The 24037-nt window shown below is 47.6% G+C and overlaps 1 protein-coding gene across 1 annotated transcript; it reads left to right on the forward strand.

Moving 5' to 3' along the window:
• On the forward strand, positions 1–24037 carry LOC119465970 (uncharacterized). Its single transcript, XM_049657679.1, has 4 exons — positions 1–116; positions 4310–5323; positions 8720–8922; positions 23687–24037. The coding sequence occupies exons 2-4, from the start codon at positions 4913–4915 to the stop codon at positions 23961–23963; spliced, it is 891 nt and encodes a 296-aa protein (XP_049513636.1). The 5' UTR covers positions 1–116; positions 4310–4912; the 3' UTR covers positions 23964–24037.

Raw genomic sequence — 24037 nt, forward strand, 5'->3', positions numbered from 1 at the left:
AAAACTCGCACTTTGGCGGGAACCCACGACCATGCCAGTGCCAACTGGGCTGCCAACATGGTTCATCACCTTGGCTGCCTGCGCTGCAGGAGTCGTTTCCCAGGCCCAAGTAGCTGGTAAGCGTTAACCGAACCTGATTATGGCTTGAAGCCTTTTGATACCAGAGATGCAGTGCGGTTTATAGCGTGGAGTTACAAATCGTTACTCTAAAAAGCGGGCGCACTAGATTAGTAACAGCACTTTGTGCGGTTTCACACTTTAAAATAGCATTACGTGGGCGACATGACAGCAGGATTCTAAGCAAGAACTACGTAATTTAGAGCAATGGAGCCATTGGCTCTTAAACCAGACAATAGCAATTTGAAGGCTTCTGGCTCATTAGCTGCCGTTTAGGCTGTATAAACATGATGACTTGTAAACTCTGCTTTGTTTTCTGAATAGTATGCATCTCCTACTTATCTTACTAATCGACAGTTTGATGCTGTATACTCGTTAAGTCGCTGCGGGAGTCATGGCTGATGTAGTTTGCTATCATTTGGTACTGCTTCTTTCAAAGAAAATACGAAGATTTCCTCATTATCTTTACAGGTTAAGGTGTGTTCTGTGCTGGCTCCATAACATTTATTTATAGCGGAGATGATAGTTTAAAAATTGATTCATTTATTGACCCGATATTGAGCGCACAAATAAATAACGACTTTTCTGAGTATGCATGTCGCTTAACATCGATGATATAGCGACAAGAGACTCACGATGGATAATTATTTTTGACATTCTAAGCAGTCGTCTTAGAACATTTCATCTTGGAACCATAGGAATTAAAACCGGATCCATGGTCACAGCTGTCACGTAAAATCTTGCAGTGGCAAGCTAGCGTCATTAAGGGTGAGTAATAGCACCGGGACACTGTCGACAATATGATGTTACTATGAAGCTTGTAGATGGGTGGGCAGATGTGAGGATGATTACTCTCCCTTAATACCATTTTACCTTAATCGTCATGTTTGGCGGTTCATGCAGAAAACAGCGCGCAAATGACAACTCGAAACAAAAAATCCGAAGCTCGATGGTTTTAAAGACAGTGCTTGATTCTGCGCGCTAATTAATCTAGCCACACGCACGAATATTTGTTGTCATGGCAGTGGAAAACAGGCTGCAGAGAAATGAGAATTTTGGAAGTCCCAGCAAAATTTGAATTTTCTCTCTTGTCCACACCTTTTACCAACGTTGCGTGCGCTATTTTTCTGGTCTAATTTCATTTGGTCAGATGGATGTGCTATTTTTCACGCTCCCTACGGACGGCATTATGCCACTTCTATATACTAAGGAACATAGACGTTGTTTACTCTCCAGAGATAACAAGTTGAGTTATCTTAAATGGCGTGGAAGTGACTCAGGAGAGGGGAAGGAACAGGGGATAAAGCTGGTACTCTTGGAGTTCCTTAACCTGGGCGGAAACGTCAGTGCATGAACGCTTTTGCAACATCTATAAATTAGCGGCTAGATATGTCATGTGACTACATCACTAGGCAATACTTGCGTCATTGCAATCGACGTAAAGTCGCTGTGTAGAAAGCGAGTGACGTGGAAGATGTTTTGTGCGCGCGCGCGTGTGTGTTTGTGTGCATGTTTTCTGAAACGATCATTAATACATTGGTCAGTTTGGCATATATGTAGCAGCGCCCGCATGAAAACGGTATCTTATACACGACTTTACATGTGCAGTTTATAAAAGATCGCGCAAGTTTGTTATCACACTCGTACTTTTTTTAACCTTCTTTGTTCCCTCTATGACAAAGAGCGGAGAGTTTAGTGCGTTCAGTGAATAGAGCTTTTGTTCCAATTTTTCCAGCAATGCTGTGCGAAACCTATGTGAAACGTTTACCATTGGAGGAAATGTTGTATTCACTGCACGCACTAAACTTTCCACTCTTTGCAGTAGAGTGAACAAAGAAGGTTCGAAAACGCGCGAGCATGATAAGAATCTTATGAACACGATAAGAGCACGATCTCTTATGAACTGCACATGTGAAGTCGTATACAATAACACCGCTTTCATGGGGTGCTGCTACATAGGACAAACTGGCCGATGTACTAATGATCGTTTCGATAAGACGCGTACTAGTGCAGGAGCTCAGTCGCAAGTCACCTGGCAGATCACTGCAGAAACTGTGGCTGCAAACCATATATTGAAGAATGTACGCTCCTGGGATGCTACCCAGAGCCACGTGCTCGTGAAATACATGAAGCTTTCCTAATACATGAACATGATGATTCATGTATAAGCATGCCCTCTGTATCCTTAGATTGCAGCGAAGTGCGCTTCTTGTCAAATGTATATGATAAACTGCAGACAATAGCGGCGTGTCACACACATACATACATATATTTGGTGTCTTTGTACCCTCATGCGCATAGGGATTCCTATAACGGGTGCCCCACGTAGCTTGAGCCAAACCTTAAAGATACGCAAATTTCGCATAGATGGCATACAAACTTTAATACTGCCGCCCGACTGGTCGCTCGAGGCAATTTTGCGTGCATTCGAGGGCTTCTTTCACGCTCGGGAAAACAATTTTATGTATCTGATGCATTGAGCTGTATCGGGAGTTTTTCATGTTGACCTACAATTTTCTCAGTGACACTTTTCATCTAATATAACATGTGAGAAGTCGATTAATTAATTAATACTAATATGTAATTAGGCGCAATGACAAAAATAATCTGAGTATCTCCAAGCGGCGGCAAACAACATTACCTTGGTTCTGTCCAGATAGCGTAATATTTGCATATTTTAAAGTTTCGCTCAGGTTACGTGGGACAACCTATATATTGCGACCGAAAATGCAACAAAGAGTGGTTGTTAGCGCTGCGTAAGTCGTCTCTACTTTCATCCTGTCCTTCGCGCTTTTTTTATCCCCTTCGTAAAGACATACAACAGCACTCATGCACAGATCATTTTATGGACCCCAAAAAAACGCAGCTTGCCAAATAATTCAAACTTTTTCCCTCTGGCGTCTCTGATAGCCCCTGTGTGGTTTTAGTACGTTAAAATTATTCAATATCAATCACTTCATCACTCACTCACTCACTCACTCACTCACTCACTCACTCACTCACTCACTCACTCACTCACTCACTCACTCACTCACTCACTCACTCACTCACTCACTCACTCACTCACTCACTCACTCACTCACTCACTCACTCACTCACTCACTCACTCACTCACTCACTCACTCACTCACTCACTCACTCACTCACTCACTCACTCACTCACTCACTCACTCACTCACTCACTCACTCACTCACTCACTCACTCACTCACTCACTCACTCACTCACTGAATGAATGAATGAATGAATGAATATGCAGGCTACTGGAGGGCTTATAAAAAATTGACCAATTGGAATGATGTGTCATGCACGTTAGCACTAGTGCACAGGTGTTCTCGAAGATGAATCGCCCGTTGAAGTGAGGTCACTGTAGCTGTATTGAAACCTCTGATATCGCGTTCACTAGCCGCGCTTCCAAGGTGGCAAGCCATCGCGCGTGAACGAGGATGGTGTGTAGAAATGAGTGAAGCGTTGCGAAATCGTAATAACCTTTCATATAATACAGACGATGACGCATATCATAGGCGCGTTTTTAAGGCGCTCGCCATTATTATCTTCAAAACGGAGTGGTGAATTGCCCAGTAAGTGGCGAAAACTGGGGAACGTTATCGCTCACGGGAGCTCGACGTGCCCATATAAATAAAAAAGAACTTTACGAAATGTGTATCATTCGGAGAAGTTCGTCAAAAGCGAGCTTGTGAAAGGCAGGAGTGATAAACACCACAGATTTCACCCCGAAAACAACAAATGAAGTGTTCGTGTGAAAACATTTCTAAGGAATATATGGCTGAACAACTGATACTTGTCGGTTGTCATTAGACAGCACCCGTTAGTAAATTTATGCAGTGGCGATTACTGTAACATTTGGTAGGTCTAGTCTAAAATGTTTTATGCCGTTCGTGTGCTGTCGTTCAGCTCTTGTACGCATTTGAAATATCTTTACTGTACACTCAGCAGCTCACTTCAAACAACGTTCGAAAGCCGTAGGGCAAAAGAAGCTTTCATAGAGCGCCCTGATCACCTGCTTCTTATATAAAGTAACACCATCTGCAGCTGCAGAAGTTAGCAAATGTTCAGCTGAATCAAACTAGGGATAATTAGGGATCGCTGGGCGAGGTTTTCCTCCTGCAGCAAACATAAAACAGGCCGCTGCTCATGATGACTAGAACTCTTGACGCCTCTACCTCTTTCAGGGGGCCGAGCTTACATACCCATCCGTCCAGCCATAAGGACCAGTAACGCACCTGGAGAGCAGGTGCAGAAATCACGTTTCGCCACCAAGACAAGTGGGGTCAACGCCGGAGCGTCTGTCATAAGCCCAGGTAACATACAGCCGGAATTCCCGATACATCGCAGGCACGGGCACGAGAACAACTGGAAACAACGTGAGAGGAACCATCGTGCGCACAGGAAACGCACCAAGCGGATTTCCGGAGCGGTCGGGTTTCAGTGTCCAGTCAAGTGGGACCAACGTGAGAGAGAATGCCATACGTGCGGGCAGTGCACCATCTGGTTTTCCGCAGCGCCCAGGCTTCAGAGTCCAGAACAACGGCGGTGACAATGTGGAAGGGAATGCCGTACGTACCGGTATCGGACCAAACGGATTTCCAGGGAGTCCAGGTTCCAGCGCGGGAGCGACTGTCGTAAGAACCGGCAGCTGGCCAAGTGGATTTCCACAGCGTCCAGATTCGAGCGTTCAGAGTAGCGAGAATAATGTGGGAGGGAATTTCATACGAACTGGTTCCAGACCAAATGGATTGCCCCAACACCCAAATTCCGGCGTGGGAGGGACAGCCATGCACACTGACATTGAGCCAAGTGGATTTCCACGTCACCCTGGTTCGAGCATGGGAGGGACTTTTATACGAAGTGGCAACGCACCAAACGGATTTCCACAACTCCCAGACTCCAGTGTCCAAATAAGCGGGAACAATGTCGGAGGGAATGTCGTGCGAACGGGCAGTGTACCAAACGGATTTCCACAATTTCCACGTTTCGACATCCGGACAAACGGAAACAACGTCGGAGAACCTTTCGTGGGGACGAATAGAGTGTCAAGTGGATTTCCGCAGCGTCCAGGTTTCGGCGTCCCGAAAATGAGGAACGATGTAGGTGGAACCGTGATAAAGACGAATATTATGCTTGGTGGATTCCCACAGCGGTCTGGTTTTGGTCTCGATAACATCAGAAACGGCGTTGGGGCACAGGTAAATCACTGCGACTGATTTTATTTTTTCTATGTTGTCATTTGCTTATCTGAAACTCTATGTAGAACTTCCTAGCATATCTTTCTCTGTCACGTTGTCATCGTACTATACAGGGGAAAGCCTACGTAAGGCATACCTTGTCTACCTAAAGGAAGACATCAAATCGATCAATCAATCAATCAATCAATCAATCAATCAATGATGTTGTTCACCATCATAGGTACAATATCCAATAACACTATAGATAATTTATGGGAACACAGGTGGATTTATACAGGTGGATTATAGTGTCCCACGTAACTTGCGCCAAGATTTTAAAAATGAAAGGCGCGTCGGAAGCGAATTGAACCAAACCTACTATTTGTACTGGCCTATAGTAACTAGGGCCATTTTTGTTTTCCCCATAACTCACTCATTAATTAAGTTTATTACCCAATTTATTAATTATTGGCTGAGGACCCCAAGTATGATTCGCAGATTTGTAGAGCACCTTCAGAAACCACCGATCGTGTTGTTTACTGTGCGATCCGTCTCACGTAGCCTTTTTTTCAGGGTTGCAAAGAAAGCCCGCGAAATATGAAAAAAAAAAGTCACGTGACGGAGCGCTTGCGCAGTGGTATCGTGCTGCTCTCAAGCGTGCGTTCGGTGAACAAGGCCGGCTGCATCGCGACAGGCGACGGGGAAGCAGCAGGGCATTGTGATGGTTGTAGGCAGCTGGGCCGGCGGCTCCGTCGGAGGACGGCGCAGATGCATGCTGCTGGCCGAGTGCTGCTGAGGAGATAGTGATAAAGCGTCCAAGAGTGCTAGAAAAAAGAAAATAGCTTTTTCATTCTGTTCAAGGAAGGAAAGGGCCAAGCGCTAGAGGAAGGCGATGACGGCTGTTTCAATTTCACCGGTGGAAAAAAAAATTAAGACCTCGCCTCCATTCATTACTAATGGTGCTCCTCAGGCACCCGTATCCCTTCGTGTTCTCGACGGCTTCATAGTTTGGCTTTAATCTACACAGATCAGCAGATATGCCGTACTCCAATGAAGAAAGAGCGGATATGGTTCTGGCTCTTGGTGCATCACGCGGCCATATAAGGCAGGTAGTTAAGCTGTTTCAACGCTGGCATCCATGGTACCCGTCCAAGCTAAATGACAATTGTGCGTGCATATGAGACGCTGAAACAGAATGGGACATTTGCCACGAAACGACACAAATCTGCAATTTTAGGAGAGGAAGCGGAGACAGATATCCTGTCCAAGTTTTTTCCACACCCCCAGGAAAGTGTCCGTAGTGGGCTGCTGAAGCTGGTGTGTCGAAATCTTCGGTGTGTAGAATACTGAAAAAGAGACAACTTCATCCTTACCACGTGCAGCTGCACAAAATGCTGGAGCCCCCCGACTTCCAGATGTAGAACAGACTTTTCAAACCGGATCCTAATCAAAACAGAAGAGGACCCAGGTTTTGTTAGCAAGATCCTGTGGACCGATGAAGCTACCTTTTCACGCAATGTCCAAGAAAACATCCACAACGCTCACTATGGGCAGGACGAAAACCCTCACTGGGTTTTGCCGGCGCATCGTCAATATCAGTGGTCCTTTAATGTGTGGTGTGGAATTTACAGTGACACTATCATTGGGCCTGTATTTTTCTGACTACACGCTTACCGGTGAACGATACATCAACGAATCTTCAATGGGCCACTTCAGGATTTTATCTGCGAGGTTCTGTTGGTTAAGACAAATGATATTTGGTATCAGCATGATGGAGCTCCTGCGCACGGCAGCCGCAAAACTTGCAATAGGCTGGATTAAGTTTTCCAGCAGCAGTGGATAGGGCTGCACGGGCCCATTTCCTGGTGGCCAGCAAGGTCACCGGATTTAACCCCCCCCCCCCCCCCCCCTCCTTGATTTATTATTTTGCGGGTACGTCAAGGATCAGGTATACCGGACACCACCCACAGCATCAGACAACTTAAAAGAAAAAATAAGACAAGTTTGCAACTCCATTCCCGAAACCATGATCAAGAACGCCACGGAAAATGTGCTAAAGAGATGCCAGTGTTCCATTACAAGAGATGGCGATCTGAACACGCAGTATAACCATGGGACGATTTCACAAACGCCGACCACTAAAAAAAAAAAAAAAATAAAAAAAAATAACTTACTGCGAATGCCGTCCTACCTCCCACCCCGCACCCCCTACTCCTACACCCTCCACGTCGTCGCCCCCTCTCATGCATTCCGAGTTCAAAAGGAAATAAAAAGCCATTTCCTTCTTTTCTTTAGCAGTCTTGAACGCTTTATCTCCTCGGCAGCACTCGGCCAGCAGCATGCATCTGCGCCGTCATCTGACGGAGCCGCCGGCCCAGCTGCCTACAACCATAACAATGCCCTGCTGCTTCCCCGTACGCCTGACACGATGCAGCCGGCCTTGTTCACCGAACGCACGCTTGAGAGCAGCACGATACCACTGCGCAGGCGCTCCGTCACGTGTCTTTTTTTTTCATATTTCGCGGGCTTTTTTTGCAATCCTGAAAAAAGGGACTACGTGAGACGTATCGCACAGGAAACAACACGATCTTCTTCTTTCTGGGGTTTTACGTGCCAAAACCAGTTCTGATTATGAGGCACGCCGTAGTGGGGGGCTCTGGATTAATTTTGACCACCTGTGGTTCTTTAAAGTGCACTATACAACGCAAGCACACGGGCGTTTTTGCATATCGCCTCCATCGAAATGCGGCCGCCGCGGCCAGGATTCGATCCCGCGATCTCGTGCTGAGCAGCGCAACGCCTTAGGTGACTGAGCCACCCCGGCGGGTAAACAACACGATTGATGGTTTCTGAAGGTGTTCTACAAATCTGCGAATCATACTTAGGGTCCTTAGCCAATAATTAAAGAGTTCGGTAATTAAACTTACAGCATGAGTGAGTTATGGGGAAAATAAAAAAAAATTGCCTTAGTTGCTATAGGACAGTGCGAATAGTATGCGTTCGGTTCAATTCACTTACGACGCGCCTTTCATTTAAAAAATCTTGGCTCAACCTACGTGGGACACCTTGTATAGGCTCCCATATAGTTCATATGGGAGCTTATAAAATGTTGTTCAATTAAAAAATAACTTCGTGAATTATTCGATCAACGCTCAAATTTCCCGACATGATAGAAAGGTTAAAATATTTGCAAGATGCCACATCTCAGGCAAATACAAATATATCGATACGTCGCACATTTGTCTCCTTTTTGTTTTATATATACTTTAAAGACATCTGCATATACAATACAATCTACGGCAGCACTGGAGCTTCTGCATCTGTGTTTCGTCTTGTGCTATGCCATTTATTTCAAGCTCAACGAATAATGCGATAGGAAAACCCCTTGAATATCCGGATTGCCGATCTACGTGACAGATCTTGCGAGACGAGGCTCCTCTGATCCGCGAGATCGAGACGAAGATGCACGAGGGACGCGAGATGGAGCGCAACTTGACCGCCGTCCGCGACGCCATCCGCCAGGAGATGGTCAACGCCAGAGGGATCGGCCCCATACGGAGGATCAAGATGTACAGAAAACTGGGACAGCTAGAATCGCGCATCAAGCTGCTGCACGGAAAGTAAGTACACTTATGACTGCACGAAAATTCTCACACAGGACTTTTTTTTTTTTTTTTTATGCCTTAGCATTATGAGTGTCAAAGTGAAAAAAAAAATGTATGCGTGTGAAGTGGAGGAAGGCGGTCACATGGTAGAGGTGCAGAGGGGATGTTAGAGCTTAGAAGAGCGCATATGTGTGCGTATACAGAGAGAGAGAGAGAGAGAGAGAGAGAGAGAGAGAGAGAGAGAGAGACAGCGACTCACGGCGGTCTGCTCCGGACCCCTGTGTATATCGCTCCTCGGAGAGGCCGGATGCGTGTCGAGTGAGCTCCTGAACAAGACTTTGCAATGTGGTGAACACGGTTTAAACCATGGATCCGGGACCTAAAACAGATGCGACGTAATGCTCACGGTTTTTCTCGCATTTACCGCTGAATCACCACAGAATCTTTTAAAATTGTTATGTAATTAAAGGAGAGGTGGGGCGCCTTCAATGACGCCGGCTACTGCTCTTCGCAGCACAAGCAAGCGTAGAAGCACGAAAACATTTGAACCGCCAAATATCGCGAATATTTATGAAGTTTCGCACAAGAGTAAAGGACGTCACATAGAAGAGTAGAACAACACTAAGAGATACACATTTCCGTAAACACAAGAAAGTTGGAAACACACACATAAGTTGACTTGAAAGCTAAATCAAATGAATAATAATTAGCAAATTATAACAAATAAATAACAAATAATAACATAAATTAACAGAACCAAAACAAACGCACATGAATTTTCGAGATTGAATCCAATACGAATCGAATAGCGCTAGAAGCGAATCGAACGAAATTGAATATCGAGTACTTTTCGAATAACTTTCGAATAACGAACTGCCGTTCTCAGCATCGATCTTCACATCCGAGTGTATCCACAGCGTTAGCAAGTTTCTTCCATTGCACTGCATGTTGTGAAGCGGTGCTTACTAAAAGCGCGAATTGAGCATTAAGATCCATCAAGAAATTTATTGGCATAGTTTGGACACTACGGTGAGTGCGAACGCTAGTGGCTTAGCCGGAAAATTCTGGCTGCCTGAGTGGCACATAGTGGGCTCCACTGTGAATATTGTCGTGTGTTATAGGCCTAGTATATGGCCTCCGGGGTTATATTTATCGTACCTTTGGTTACTTAAAGTATTTTAGTATTACACAGAAAGCATTCGCATTTAAGAATGGTTAGTGTTCGATTTTGAAGATCGAATCAAGTAGGGTAATGTTCGATTCTTTATTTCGATAGTTCCGAGTACTACGCCCACCTCTTGGAACGAGCCTTATTTGCTTGCCAATCACCTAATCTTCTTGCAAAGATTCAGTGCGTTAAGCGGGGCCATTGGACCTGCCGCACGGTCCATGGAATTCGTAGCCCAACGCCAAAAATATATACTGCCGGACACATAAGCTCACAGGACACGGGGATTTGCGAAATAAATCAATTCTCGCGAAGCCTATACCACCATAGTCTGAAATTCGAAGTTTCAATTTATAGTAGTTTTAGCGACTTACGCAGTGATCCATTGACTCTGAAGCGCCATGCCTTGACTGCGCTGAAGTTAATATTTGTCGCGAGACGCTTGTGCCACTAGCTTCTGTGGCCGTGGCTACTTCCGGGGGCTTCGCACAGCGATTTTTCTTGAGAGCTCTCACATGCATCGGCTACGGCGTAATCACCGCTAGGGTGACGCCGAAGGTTGTCCCCCAGTATTCCCGCCTGCATCATTGCAAGATGTATGACAATCTGAGCAACTGATACATCAAAAACAGGGTACTTCACAGGCTGCGTGGCTGGATTACGATGCCAGTTTTCACCGCGACAGCCTTATAAACTGCTGGCTAAACTAGCAGCGATTTTTATTTTCGATACATTCCCCGCGTGCAAAATACCCTCAAGATTGAACCTTCCCGAGGCAGGGTTTCTCCTACCGATGACGCACCACTACAGGGTTTCTCCTTTGTTATTGCCGTTAACGGGCGCTGAGGAAACGTCATCTATGTCATCTGGGAGCGCTGAAATAGTGGCACTATCACGCGCTTGTTTTTATAGCCCGCGAATACACGCAAAGTGCCTCGAGCAGCCCAATCACGCGGCAATATTGCATGTATTCGCGGGCTTCTTTCACGCTCGGAAAAACACTTTTATGTAGCATATATTGAGCAACAACAAGCTGTATCGGCAGTTTTTCATGGTGCTCTACACTTTTCTCATTGACACTTTGATAATTAGGACAGTAGTTCTCGAGTTGGATAATTATAATTACCTAATTAAATCTCAGTAACGAAAAAATTACCGGAGGCAATGGTGTGCTGCACACACAAACAGAATCTTTAATGCGAATCATTATTTGTTTCTTACAAGGTTCAGAACAACATGATGTAGAGCAAGTTGTTGGGGAATTATGTTTCTGAATGGTAGGCGCGCTAACATGGACAAACGTAGGAACAAGGACAACACAAGCTAAGCTCTTTGCGGTAGGTCCATAGGTTCCCGTGCCACCTGGTGTGGGGTTTCATCAATAAAAGAATACGAAGAACCAAAACCGCTTACCATGCAAGAATGCGTTCAGCATACATTGAGAGACGATTATTTGTGGCACTATGTTGGCACTATGTGTTATTGATGGCACTCCCTTTACCACCGTGCCTTTCCTGAACGCCACCTTCGAGCGCCAGTTCTTCGAGGACCAGTTCGAAACCCCGCGTCAGCGACTGCCTCATGTCGCAGAGGTGCAGCGTCTCACCGACGTCGCCTCAAAACTAAAGCTCTAGCTGCCACTAGGGAAAAAGCTACACAAATTATGAGAATTGCCTACTAACGCGTAAGCGTTGTTTGGCTCGGCTGTGACTTCGCTTTTGCCTACTTGCTTTTCCTAGCTTATGCGCGTCTACCCATGGCCTTTTCGGTGGCAAAGAATGCTGAGGCTTTAATAGACAATTGTCAGATTTTCACGCCGTATCCGGCCCCTTCAATGTGGTCGGACCAATTGAGCCGGAATGCCGGGTACGAGCGAGCCTCGACGGAGCAGAGCGGGCGAAAAGGAAACACCAGCTGCCGCAACAGCGCGTGAGGTGTTGCGTGAGGGGACAGTGCATTGCCGCGATACTAACACTCGCTGTCGCTCTCGCAAGCCTTTGTTTTGCGCGCGTTCCTTGTCCCCGCAAGTTATCGCATGAGTGTTCTCACTCCGTCTCGGTAAGGCCCAATGAAAACGTGCCAAACCTCTTGACGCGCTCGCATGCCCGCGATGAGTTCATAACTCGAAGGAAGCTCAGCAGCGTTCAATTGGACATTGCGCCAAATCAAAATTTCAAGTTGGCACACAGCAAAAGTTTAGGTTGGCCCACCCCCAAATTTAAGTAGGTCCACCGCCAAATTTCATCTGTCCCAACCCCACATTTCAGTTGTGACAACTCCAAATTTCAAGTTGGCCCACACCAAACTGCAATTGACTCATGTATAAATTTAAGCTGTCCCGCAATTTCAAGTTGGCATGCCCCAAATTTCAAGTTGTCCCTACCCCAAATTGCAAGTTGGCCCACCCCTACTATAAGCCTTATTGCTTATAAAGCTCCCAATTAACTACATTTACACTATTAGAACAATTAAATGTCTGAAGTTTGCAAATGGTCGCTGGTGGTCACCAAATAAATGAAAAACACCGGATCATATATATTTCTCATTATTAATTAGTTCAAGTATGCAATTAACCATCACCTCTTAATAGTCATAATTGGAAATACATAATTCCCATCAAGGTATTGGTCTTCCATCTCCACCCCAGGGAAAGGGCTGACAGTTTTTTTAACAGCGAAGCTGTTGAAGGCAGCGGTAATTTGTGGTGCGTAGCAAGAAACTACCAAGAAAGAAAGGAAAATAAACTTTCTTGCCGAGGTGGGAGTCGAACCCGCGTACCCCCGTTCCCAAAGCGAACGTCGAAACCACTAGGCTATACAGCCAGGCCTGGCGAGCACGCATTTATGCGAATCATATGATTGCTTTGGAGCGTCGTCGTTGTCGTCTTCGTCCACAGCTGCGAGGTGAAGAGGTTTTGCGGGCTATGAGAGGGGGAGAGAGACGCATTCACGGAGCGGGTCTCCTGGAACGCGGTGTCGGTGCTGCAAGCTGCGCTATGCGACGCGCAGTGACGGCCGTAAGTCCGAGACGCGCGAAAAGAAATTATCACCATCATGGTTAATAAGATGAAAGGTCCTCGCGGGCACTTCCGTTAACTGCTGGACTACGATCACCCAGCTACGCTGTTTCAAGCGTTGCGCCGCCGAGTGCAAGGTTAAGCGTATTTTTTTTACCATGCGGGCTCCGCGCCAACTTCACGTTTCTTTGTTTACAAACCAGAAAATATGAACTGTGTGATTCGACATGAAAGACCATTTTTCTATAAAAACCATACAGCAGACTTCCTATAATTAAACTCCAGTTATTTCAATTCGAATAATTCGATCCCGACCAAAGATCTTGGCCGCCGATAATTACATGGGCCCAAACATTTATTTCCATCTCAAAATTGACGTTAACCGAATAACTGGAACTAGACTGGTCAGCTTTGCCGCAATATAGCCGCGTCTTGCGGTAAAGCTTACGCAACTTGTTGTGGTGAAGCATACCAAGAATAGACAGGGGCCACAAGCCACAGCACATAGTACCCGTTTCTTAATTATGCAGACGCCCAGCGGCGCACGCACCACCTCCGGTCACAGTACGAGAACCTGTACGCCAGGTAAACATACTGGCATCCATTCAGAGATGTTTATGACGTTGCTGTGGTGATAGAAGTTCTCGTTTCGCCCACCATGACTATTCCGTATATCAGAACTTTAACGGGGCATAGTACACGTTCCTTATTATACACATGCGCACGCTCCGTGCGCACGAGAAACAGAGAAACCACCTTTTTCCACCTTTCCCCCCCGCTTTATATGATTCGCCGCATAACAAAACTGCATTGTGGCGAAGCTTACTTCAAAGGCAAACACTGCCAAGTGAATCAACGGCGTGTTTCGGCGTTTATTATTCTTTTGTTTATTTCGACCCTACCGGATGATTCAACCTCTTTCGTCGGTTCCGTCAGGATCGAAATAACGGAAGCCGACTTTATTTGATTCGATTAGCAAATTTCGCTATTCGAACAGCCCTAGCACTGCTTCATCGCCGGAGTACGACAAATCAGTCGCCACCGTAGTTGTCGTACACGTGCTCACACACATACGCGCGCTCTCTCTCTGTCTCTACCACCTCCGCGCACACACACACACACACACACACACACACACACACACACACACACACACACACACACACACGCACACGCACACGCACACGCACACGCACACGCACACGCACACACACACACACACACACACACACACACACACACACACACACACACACACACACACACACACACACACACAATGGCTTGTAGTACACGGACATGTTCTGCCATTCGGTAACACTTTGCGGAACACCGAATGACACCCGGTAGCCATTAGGATGGGAATTTTGGCCTTGTTCATTTTGCATCTTCAAGTAAAAGGCGCGGAAACGACAATGCCCGGATCGATCGACACGAACAGGGTGCCACTTCCAACAAATTAATAAAGAGACAAGAATGGAGACGTTTTATACTAAAGGTGCTGTCACCTGCGTCAACTGCGTTGGTGCACAGTTATATCCAGATGCCGGAATTCTTAGCCTTGTGGTAGAAAGCACGTAAGCCAGACAGGATAACGTTTGAATGAAAGGCTACGGCAGCACCAAAACAAGGTTAGCAATGGCAACGAAGGTCACGTGGCAATTCACTGTTGGAATTGTAAGTATGCACCAAATCTGGCGCAAGTTTTCTCATTGCAAGAAGTTTCAATAAGCCGATGAAGTTTATATTTGAGGGAAAGAATAATAATTGAAGCAGGAGAGGGTTGTATTTGTGTAGCATCCATCGCATCATAACCCAAAGAATTGCGGTATCTGGATGCAACTGTGCACTGGCTTGTTGTAGCAAGACCTTTTTATAAACCATCATCATCATCCTTATCATCAGCTTACCTTCATGGCCACTGTAGGACAAAGGTCTTGCGCTAGCTGATTCCCAAGTTGTGCCTACAAATTTCCAAATTTCATCACCGCACCTGATTTTCTGCCGTTCTCGACTGCACTTCCCTTCCCTTGGCAACCATTTTGTAACACTAATGCTCCACCCATTCTGCATTCTCCACCCATTCCACCGGTCCTACGAATTACATGTCCGGCCCAGCTCTATTTTTAACAGCGAAGCTGTTTAAGCTATCCGTAACTCCGTTTGTCTTCAGCGAAAAAGGGCGACGAGCTATGACATCCCCTGGCGTTCCTTAGTAACCGCCGGCGCAAGTGCGCGCTCGCTTCGCACGACAGACACGGCTCCGCGAAGCTCCCGCTAGCTGCGCGCTACTGCGCATGCACCGTGGCGTCATCCCGGCGCATCTGCGCTCGCCGCCCGTACATTGTGCATAGGAATGTTGCCGAGGTAAAACTCCGGAATTGGAATGACTCCGGAGACATTCCACATTTTCGCGACCCCAGAATGGGAATGGAATGGCGACAACGTTTGGATGAATGGAATGGGAATGGAATTAAGCGCCTTTTGCTCGGAATGGAATGGGAAATGAATTAAGTCTTTTTCCGAAAATACAGCGCTTTTTTATCTACCCGCTTGATATCAAGCGCCTTTTGCCCGGAATGGAATGGGAATGGAGTTACGTCTTTTTCCGAAAATGCAGCGCTTTTTTATCAACGCATTGTTCTTTGTTAAAATATACCGAAGAACCAACCAGCCCACGTTCAAACACTAGTAAGTCAGAGCCTCAAATTTAACATTAAAGCAGTATTTTTAAAATGGCTTGGCTGATTAGAAGCATGGTACATTTATAGCAACGCGCCTACTACAATTCTGTCCTTACAGACTTAGTAGCTCCGAAGTTTGTCATGCCGTTGGTGTGCGTCGAGCGGAACTATGGCAGCGGCATACTCCCCCCTCCCCTTACGCCTTGTGATTCTTTTTGTACCGCGGCGGTGATTTCACCTCGGCCGCCTGTTGTCACCCCACCCTTCATTTCTTTGTTTTATTGCGATAGCAATTATATGGACACTCCAAGCGCATTTCTGCTGTCGGCGTCATCGCCGGCGTCGCCGTGAGGTTCCGTTTAAAGTCCAACAGCAATAAAATCGTCGCCTCTCGCTGTACACTGTGTGGGCGAGTGAAAGCGTACGAGGGTGAGCCGGCAATTGCGGCTCAATGTAGCGCACGCGAGGGAGGAAGGCAGACTGGAAGCGCGCGTTCGTCTTTCGCGCGCGAGGCACGGGGGCGAGGCGACGGAGAGGGAGAGGGAGGGGGGTGCGTTCTGCACCGTCGGCCGCTGCTCACAGCGCGGCCACGCGGGTGCCGTTCCTTGAAAGCGATCTGTGATGGGGACAAAGTGCACGCGCCAACTGCCAGTAGCTTCGTATGCGCTGTGCTTTCGACGCTTAGTTCGCGTTGAAGCGAGACGAGAGACAGCGCGAAGGTCAATTTGCCTGCTTTTGCTGGCGCGCTTTCTCACTCCGGCGTTTTCACAGCGAGTTTCTTCCGTCATCGAGCGAGATGCGTTCGTGTTTACCTGTGCGGGCGTGACATCGCGCCTGTCTATTTAGTTAGTTAGCGAATTTTTCCTTGCTCCGTATAGCTCTCCACCAATTTGATATCGGAATCAATGCTTCCCCTCTCGGGCGAAACTGCGACTTTTTTTGCTTCTGTTCCCGTCAGCGACTCGGACGCATATTCGAAAAAGCGCTTCTCTAAGTTCTGATGCGTATTGACGCTGGCGCGATGCTTGTGTTCACTGCAAGCTTTTCATACCAGCTCACGCGCCGTCTCACCTCGTACTCCTCCCCCCCTCAACCCTTCTCCAATACTGTCTCCCCTGTCTAGACAACAGACGCCTTTGCCCGAAACTCTGTCGACAAAGGCCTGCAGGTCAGCGCAGCACACAGTCATCGGCGATGAACTGTGCGCCCTCTCCCTGCATACAGGGAGAGAGAGGGAGAATTAACTTTTGAAAGCATCGGTTCGGCAAGCCAGCCGAAGAAGGAGAGCCAAAGTAACTGCGGCCACGGTGGTGCCTAAAACCAAAAACCTTCGGCGCGAATCGTCGCGCCGAAAAAAACCCACGTTTGCTCTGTTCTAGGGAGCTCTGTTCTAGGGTGGGAAAAGCAGTGGGCGGAGGAGGGAGGGGAGGTCCGGGTGGTGCTGGCGCCGCGCTGGCGCCTGTTGGTGGCTAGAGAAGCCCAACGGTTCATTTAGTAGTTCGCTCGTGTGCACCACTTGACTTAGAACACATGTAGGCTCTGGTCGTGCAACCAAACCAACGAAAATTTCACCAAGGATCGGGACAGGCTAAAGACAGCGATTCGCAGCCCGCACCTGACCGAGCAACTATGGGCCGTCCAGCAAGCCCACGACGCGGCCAAAAGGCTCTGCCTGCCGGTCCCGACGTGGGAGCAGCCCACTTTGTGAGGCAACTCCCAACTTGCAGGACCCAATAAATGTTTTCCTCCCTTCCTTCATACTGTTAATGCTAGACAATGCTTCGAAGCATCCCCCTCGGCTTTCTGGGTTACCCCCCCCCCCCCCGCCCCCTCCCTCCTTTCCAGCCTTCTATTGCAAATAAAAAAAAACGCTTCCATAACGCACTGCCACACTGGCTCCTGTGTTGAGAAGCTCATGCACGCAGTAAGTCCACCAACATGGCATATTAAAACAATTAAAAAAAATTAGCTGTGAAGAAAACAAACAAGCTGCACGCTGAAACTTTGCTCCGAAACTATACACGTTGTAGTGGGAGTATCATCTAATTTGATTCGGCACCTAAAGAGAAAGCACGAACGTGAGTACACGCAACAAGAGAAAGGGCTGGCAAGCCAGCCGAAAATAACGTCGGCCTTCATCGCTGGGTGCAGCTCTGTGCCTGTTCATCGAAAGGCTGCTCTTGACGACGCCATAATATAAGGTCTCCATGAACACTGCTTTTCTCAGTATAAAAATTCGCTATGTCGTCATTTTAGCATTACCACATTTAGGTTTTAAAATATTAAAACATCAGAAGTCGTTAAAGCATGCTGACCATACAAATACTATTGGTAGTGGGAGAACTGCCCGTTTGGGAATTTGTAGAGTGGTTGTACTGTACGAGATATGTCACCAAGCTACCTTCCTTCGACCTTGGTAACGTGTTTTGCGTTTTTTTTTTCGCAGTTCTTAACGCGTCTGATGACATCAGCTTTATGGTGCGTTCATCGTTAACTCGATAAAACTATCAAGACGCCTTTCCTGCGTTGAGGAAATACCAGAATGGAAATGAACTGCGTGGCCATTCCCGGAGTGGGAATCGGCCAAGTTTTTTTCATTCCGAGGAATTAAAAAGGAATGGAATTGCGGCAAGTTCTCATTCCCCGGAATGGAATTGCAATGAAATGCCCATTTCACACCACTGGTGCATAGCTTTCGCCCACTTCCTCCACTTCGCCACCAGCTGCGCACTACTGGGCATGCGCCGCGAGTCACATGTGACGTCACGGCCAACTGTGCATGCGCTCCTTCGTTCCGCATGAAAGGCGGTGCGCGGCGGCGGCGCGCCAGATGAAGACATGGGGAGACCAAGGAAGATTCGCACTGCCAAGGGAGAAACCGCTTACCAAGAATCGCGGCACGCTACTGAGAGAGACTACCAGCGTCGACGCCGATCGGACTCAGCACGGTTAGCCAAAAAAGCCGCTGCAAAACGATGAAGGCGAGCCGGAGATCCCAAGTACGTTCAGCGAGAGAATGCAAGAGAACAGGAGAGAAAGCATCGGCTCCGAGAAGATCCCGACGTAAGAGAAGCCGAGAGCGAACGACAGCGATAAGCTCCGCTGTGTCTTTATTTAGCCTTGCGCCACCAGTGCAAGGTACCCAGTTTTTCCCCCTCTTAAATAACCCATGCGGTCTGAGATAAACTGACCCCCACGCATCAATAATAGCCCAAGTGTTGCATTCGGGTGCGCACAATACCCCGTAGCATGCACTGCTGCAGCGGACGACTGGAATAGCTATTCTGATAAACTGAGATCACTGAAATACCTGACCAATTCACGAAGCCAACCGTAGCATGCGGTACTTCGAAATGTTGCTGCTTGTGCATTTATTTATTAAGTAGGTGTGCAGGATCTACAAGCAATAAAATAAAAGTCCATTGCAGGATATCAATTGCATCGCCTTTTTTCTTTCAGCTTTCTAAAAGGGACAAATTTTTGTTAAATATTAACTAATAAGACACTGAAATGACCAGACTGATGTAGATGGCTATTTCATATAGTTTGAGCTGAATGTTCTATCTATCCGGCTCAGGAACAATCGATGCAGCACTGACCCAGTTTGCGAAACAACCCCCGTTTGATCTCTAATCTACACCGCTGTGCACCTGTCTCTTAACGTTACGCCTAACATTTTTGGTTCCATCGCACGTTGAGCGGTTTTATTGCGATAGCAATTAATGGACACTCCAAAGCAGATTTCTGCCGTCGGCGTCGTCGTCGCCGTTGCCGTCGCCGTCGCCGTGAGGTTCCGTGAGACGTCAATGGAGATGAAATCGTGGCCGCGCGCCGCCGAACGCTGTATGTGCGAGTGAAAGGGCGCGAGGAACGCGCGCCTTCACGGGGAGTGAACAGACGGCGGAGAACAAACGCGCGTTGTGCGCCGTGCTCCCTTAAGGGCTGCAGAAGTAGGCATCTCTTTCCTCCTTTACAATCACCATATATGTAGAGCAAACGCGCCTTCTTCTGACGCGCGAAAGGCCTTGGGGGGGGGGGGGGGGCAGGGGGGGGGGGGAAGGCAGGTGACGTTTAGCTGCGGCACCAAGTGCCTATTTATATCAGATGCTCCGGCAACAGTCACCAACGCCGCACGCATTTTGTGCGAACGCGGGCAAAACGCCGACGGCGTCGACAACAGTTCTGCGTGTTGCCGGTGCTCCTGCATGTCCAAGTTTATACACCTGATAAAGCTACTATCATTACTCCGTATAGCTCTCTACAAATTTGCTATCGCCATTGATGCTTCTTCGCCTTTCAGGTGAAACTGCGACAACGTTTTTATCTTGCTTTCGAACTTCTTTGTTAAACTCGGAGTTTCTAGAAGCCCAATATGGTAGTACCCGTGAATGTAGTCATTGTACATCTTGTAAAAAAAAATCGTCGGCCCTTCCACTCCGTGAAGATGGTTAACCAGCGAAGTTGAAACGTGTGGCCCCGGTGTTAATCACTGGGTTAATCCCGAGGGTTCATTAAAGTATTTCACAATTATGAGATTACACACACATTCGGCTGCGATGGAGAGAACGACGTCATTGACGGTATGCTAGCAGTCCGCCGTTGTCGCTTGCGCTCGATGTATCGAGTTTGCTCGGCGGCGTGGTTAGCAGCATTTGCGTGCCACTGCCACTTGCGATTCTTCGAAATTAAATTGCTTGAAAACTAAATCTATCCGTTAACGTAAGACAATGAGTGGTTCATACTCCCTTAAGCAATAACTTATATCCCCGTGAACGCAGCCTCCCCATTACGACGCCTGATGAGAAGTGAAGTTCTAGCTGGAATGATTAGCGGCAACGCAGCCAGCTGTGGAAGCAGACGACGAACGCGAGAGCTGTGGCACGAGCGCGTGCCGAGCACGAGCACAACCCGAGGGGCGCCAACGAGCCAGCTGTGGAAGAAGATGACGACGCTCGTGCCAATGATGATGATGATAGCTTTCTGTACATAGTTGATTTTGCCTAGCCATATACAATTTCGCCTAGAAATATAAAGCTTCACTTTAAAAGTCGCAGTTTCGCCCGAAAGGCGAAGCATCGATTGCTATAGCATATTAGCAGATAGCCACGCGAAGTAAGCATATTATTTTTATCGGCCGTATCGACTTGTAAACATTCGCTTGCTAACTAAATTAACAAGCAATGTGTCAGTGCGCACAGCAAACATGAACACATCATACTCGATGACCGCGGACACTCGCTGTCAAATCGCTGGCGTGAGGAAACGCGGCGGCAGCATCGAGAGAAGGGATCTTCATGCTGTTCTTCTTTCTTTCTGGGGTTTTACGTGCCAAAACCAGTTCTGATTATGAGGCACGCCGTAGTGGAGGGCTTCGGATTAATTCTGACGACCTGGGGTTTTTTAACGTGCACTACAACGCAAGCACACGGGCGTTTTTGCATTTCACCTCCATCGAAATGCGGCCGCCGCCGCCGGAATTCGGTCCCGCGACCTCGTGCTCAGCAGAGCAATGCCTTAGCTGACTGAGCCACCGTGGAGGGTACATCTTCGTGCTGTTGTCTATCGCTTCAACGCAAACTGAGCGCTGAGAACACACAGCGCGCACAAAGATACGAGCCACCGACGCACCTAGACTGTGCCCCCAACGAAGATCGCTCTTCAGATACAGACGCGCGACCGCGCGCAGCCGCCACATACGCAGTTGCAGCCGGAGTAAAATGCTGCCCCCCTCCCTCCCTTCCTCCCCCCCCCCCCCCCCCGATACCTCGCAACTTTGGGTGCCGCACGCGCGGCGAAAGAAGGCGCATTTCCAGCCCGTTTTCTTCCCTTTCGCGCAGACGAGATTCAGCCGCGCTCGTCGGCTCCACTCGCACGCTTTCAGTTGCTCATACAGCGTAGGGAGCGGCAGCGGTGTTATCGCCCTTGGACTTTAAACGGAAAGAAATTTGCCTAGAGTGTCCACACACCTGCTATCGCAATAAAAGGGGAATACTGCGCTATAAAAATCCGGACAACAGAAGATTAAGTGGACAGGACGTGGGTATGAATAGACTCACAATTGGATCTTAGTGGGTGAAACATGACATATATACAATGAGCAGAAAAGACGTCATCACGCTCAGTGGCTGTCCGAAACGTTGCCGTCACAATCTTTTGTCCAGAAATTGCACCTCAAAATCAGCAAGCACTGCTGCAGCGCGGCCGCGTGTTCGCCATATCTTGAAAGCGATCTGCGAAGTGGAAAAAGTGCGCGCCGGCGCGGGTCTCATCTTCGAAGCGATCTGCAATGCGGACAAAGTGCAACTAGTACCGGTACCTTCGTAGGTGCCGTGCTTTCGACGTTTAGTTCGCGCTGAAGCGAGAAACGGCATGATGGTCAATTCCCTCAGTGCTGCTCTAGCGTTCTGACTGCGATCGAGTTTCCGCGGTCATCGAGCGAGATATGTTCATGTTTTAAGGGGAGACCGAGAAGCTTGCGCTTTGAAATGGCCCACACCTGCTGGTTTTTTCATCCTTGATTCATGAAAGCGCCCTTAAGTTTTTCGTCAGGACACTGCAAAAACAGTAAAAAACGGCATTGTTGTGGCCATTATTGGTGCTGCCCTACGAAAATCTTGCGTCCACACAGTGGCGGAGAGCGTTGGAAATCAAGTGATCAGATTGAATACATCTGGTTATCCAAGCTCTGTGATTGCAGCAGCTTGCGAAAAATTGATTAAAAAGGATAAGTGTAGTGTCACTGCGTTTTCTCCAGACAACCATGACCGTAAGAGACGCTGTGATCCCTCACCAACATAAGGTGTCACACAATTTGAAGAACGTTGCGCAACGTTATAGGGTGAACGTGTTGTTTTCTGCTCCTTTAAAAATGTCCCGTTTGTGTATACAGGTCCTGCAGAAAGATTTAAAAGACGTTTAGGCATAGCCCTTTTGTTTGCCATGTCAACCACAGGTCACCGTTTGTTCCCTGCACGTGCGCTGGGATTTATGAATTCCCATTCACCTGCGGCCGTGCTTACGTTGGTCAGACGGGACGCTTTAATCACATCCGTTTAAATGAGCATTTCAAGAATAAGTCATATGACGAGTATTCCCACGTAGCAATACATTGCAGGGCTCGCGAAAAAGAGACAAAAAAGGCGCGTCTACCGCTTCTAGAAAAAAAAGTGAGATTTTACACCACCATAGGGACCGTCATACTTGGGAGTTGTTCGAGGCGTATATTACAAAAAAGAAAGCACTTGAATGTGCAAGCGATCCTTCCATAGTACTTGCTGATTTTGAGGCGCAATATCTGGACGCAAAATTGTGACGGCATTGTTTTGGATGGCCACTCAGCATGATGACGTCTTTTTTGTTCATTGTATATATGTCATCTTTCAACCAATAAAATTCAGTTGTGAGTCTGCGCGCGTCCTGTCCACTTATACTTAAGTTGCCAGTGTTTTTGTAGCACAGTATTTACCTTTTACAAGATAAACGTCCAAACTAGCCCAAATTTCCGCTCTACTGTAGTAATCGTACCATTTTCCTTTCAATGATCGATAGCAGCAAGCTTCTCATGATCAGGATCCTATTAATTGACGGAAATAAACATCATCACGCACAGATTATAGAGGCTGACTGTCGATCACGAATTCTTGTGCTCTTGCCAGGCTATTCAACATCACCTTTGTCTTCTGCACTGTCTCAATTTTCTTTTTCTCTTGATACATTTCATGGAAGTGGCGCTTTCTGTGTGTCGGCGCCTTCGCGCCGTTAACCTCCCGTTAGCATGTTACGCCGAGAAGTGTTCACATAACATTTCGCATTGACTGCTATAGCATGCGTGTTTGCTAAAACACTGCAGCACGGTGTGTAGCCCTGATCAATTGTCATTCCCAATTATGCGTCGCTCTGTGCCCGACGCAGGAACGAAGAAGGTGAACAAAGGTTTCGAGCGTTCGTCAGCGGCGTAGCGTCGGGTGAGATCAGCGACCGGCGGAGCGCTCACACGATCCTGGACAACATCTTCAACTTCTACGGCACGGTCGTCGAGAAAATCGTCGTCGTGTGCCGAAGCTTTGCGGGAGGCATCATCAACTTCTACAAGAGGATCTTCCTGAGCATCGGGAGCGCGATCCACAGACTTCTGAGCTTGAAGCTGCGACCGCTTCAAGCCGGCATCAACATCATCGCCGGAATCTAGCTAAGAGTGCAGAGATTAAAATTACGACACCTGTACACTGAGAGCACTTGGTTTGGTTTTATTAAAATTTCCTG

This window comes from Dermacentor silvarum, chromosome 10 (assembly GCF_013339745.2).
Source record: "Dermacentor silvarum isolate Dsil-2018 chromosome 10, BIME_Dsil_1.4, whole genome shotgun sequence".
Lineage (NCBI taxonomy): Eukaryota > Metazoa > Arthropoda > Arachnida > Ixodida > Ixodidae > Dermacentor > Dermacentor silvarum.

Coding starts and splice junctions, on each gene's coding strand:
- LOC119465970 (XM_049657679.1), top strand. CDS start 4,913: ATGCACACTGACATTGAGCCAAGTGGATTTCCACGTCACCCTGGTTCG. Junction 5,324..8,719: donor GAAACGGCGTTGGGGCACAG/GTAAATCACTGC, acceptor TCTACGTGACAG/ATCTTGCGAGACGAGGCTCC. Junction 8,923..23,686: donor ATCAAGCTGCTGCACGGAAA/GTAAGTACACTT, acceptor TGCCCGACGCAG/GAACGAAGAAGGTGAACAAA.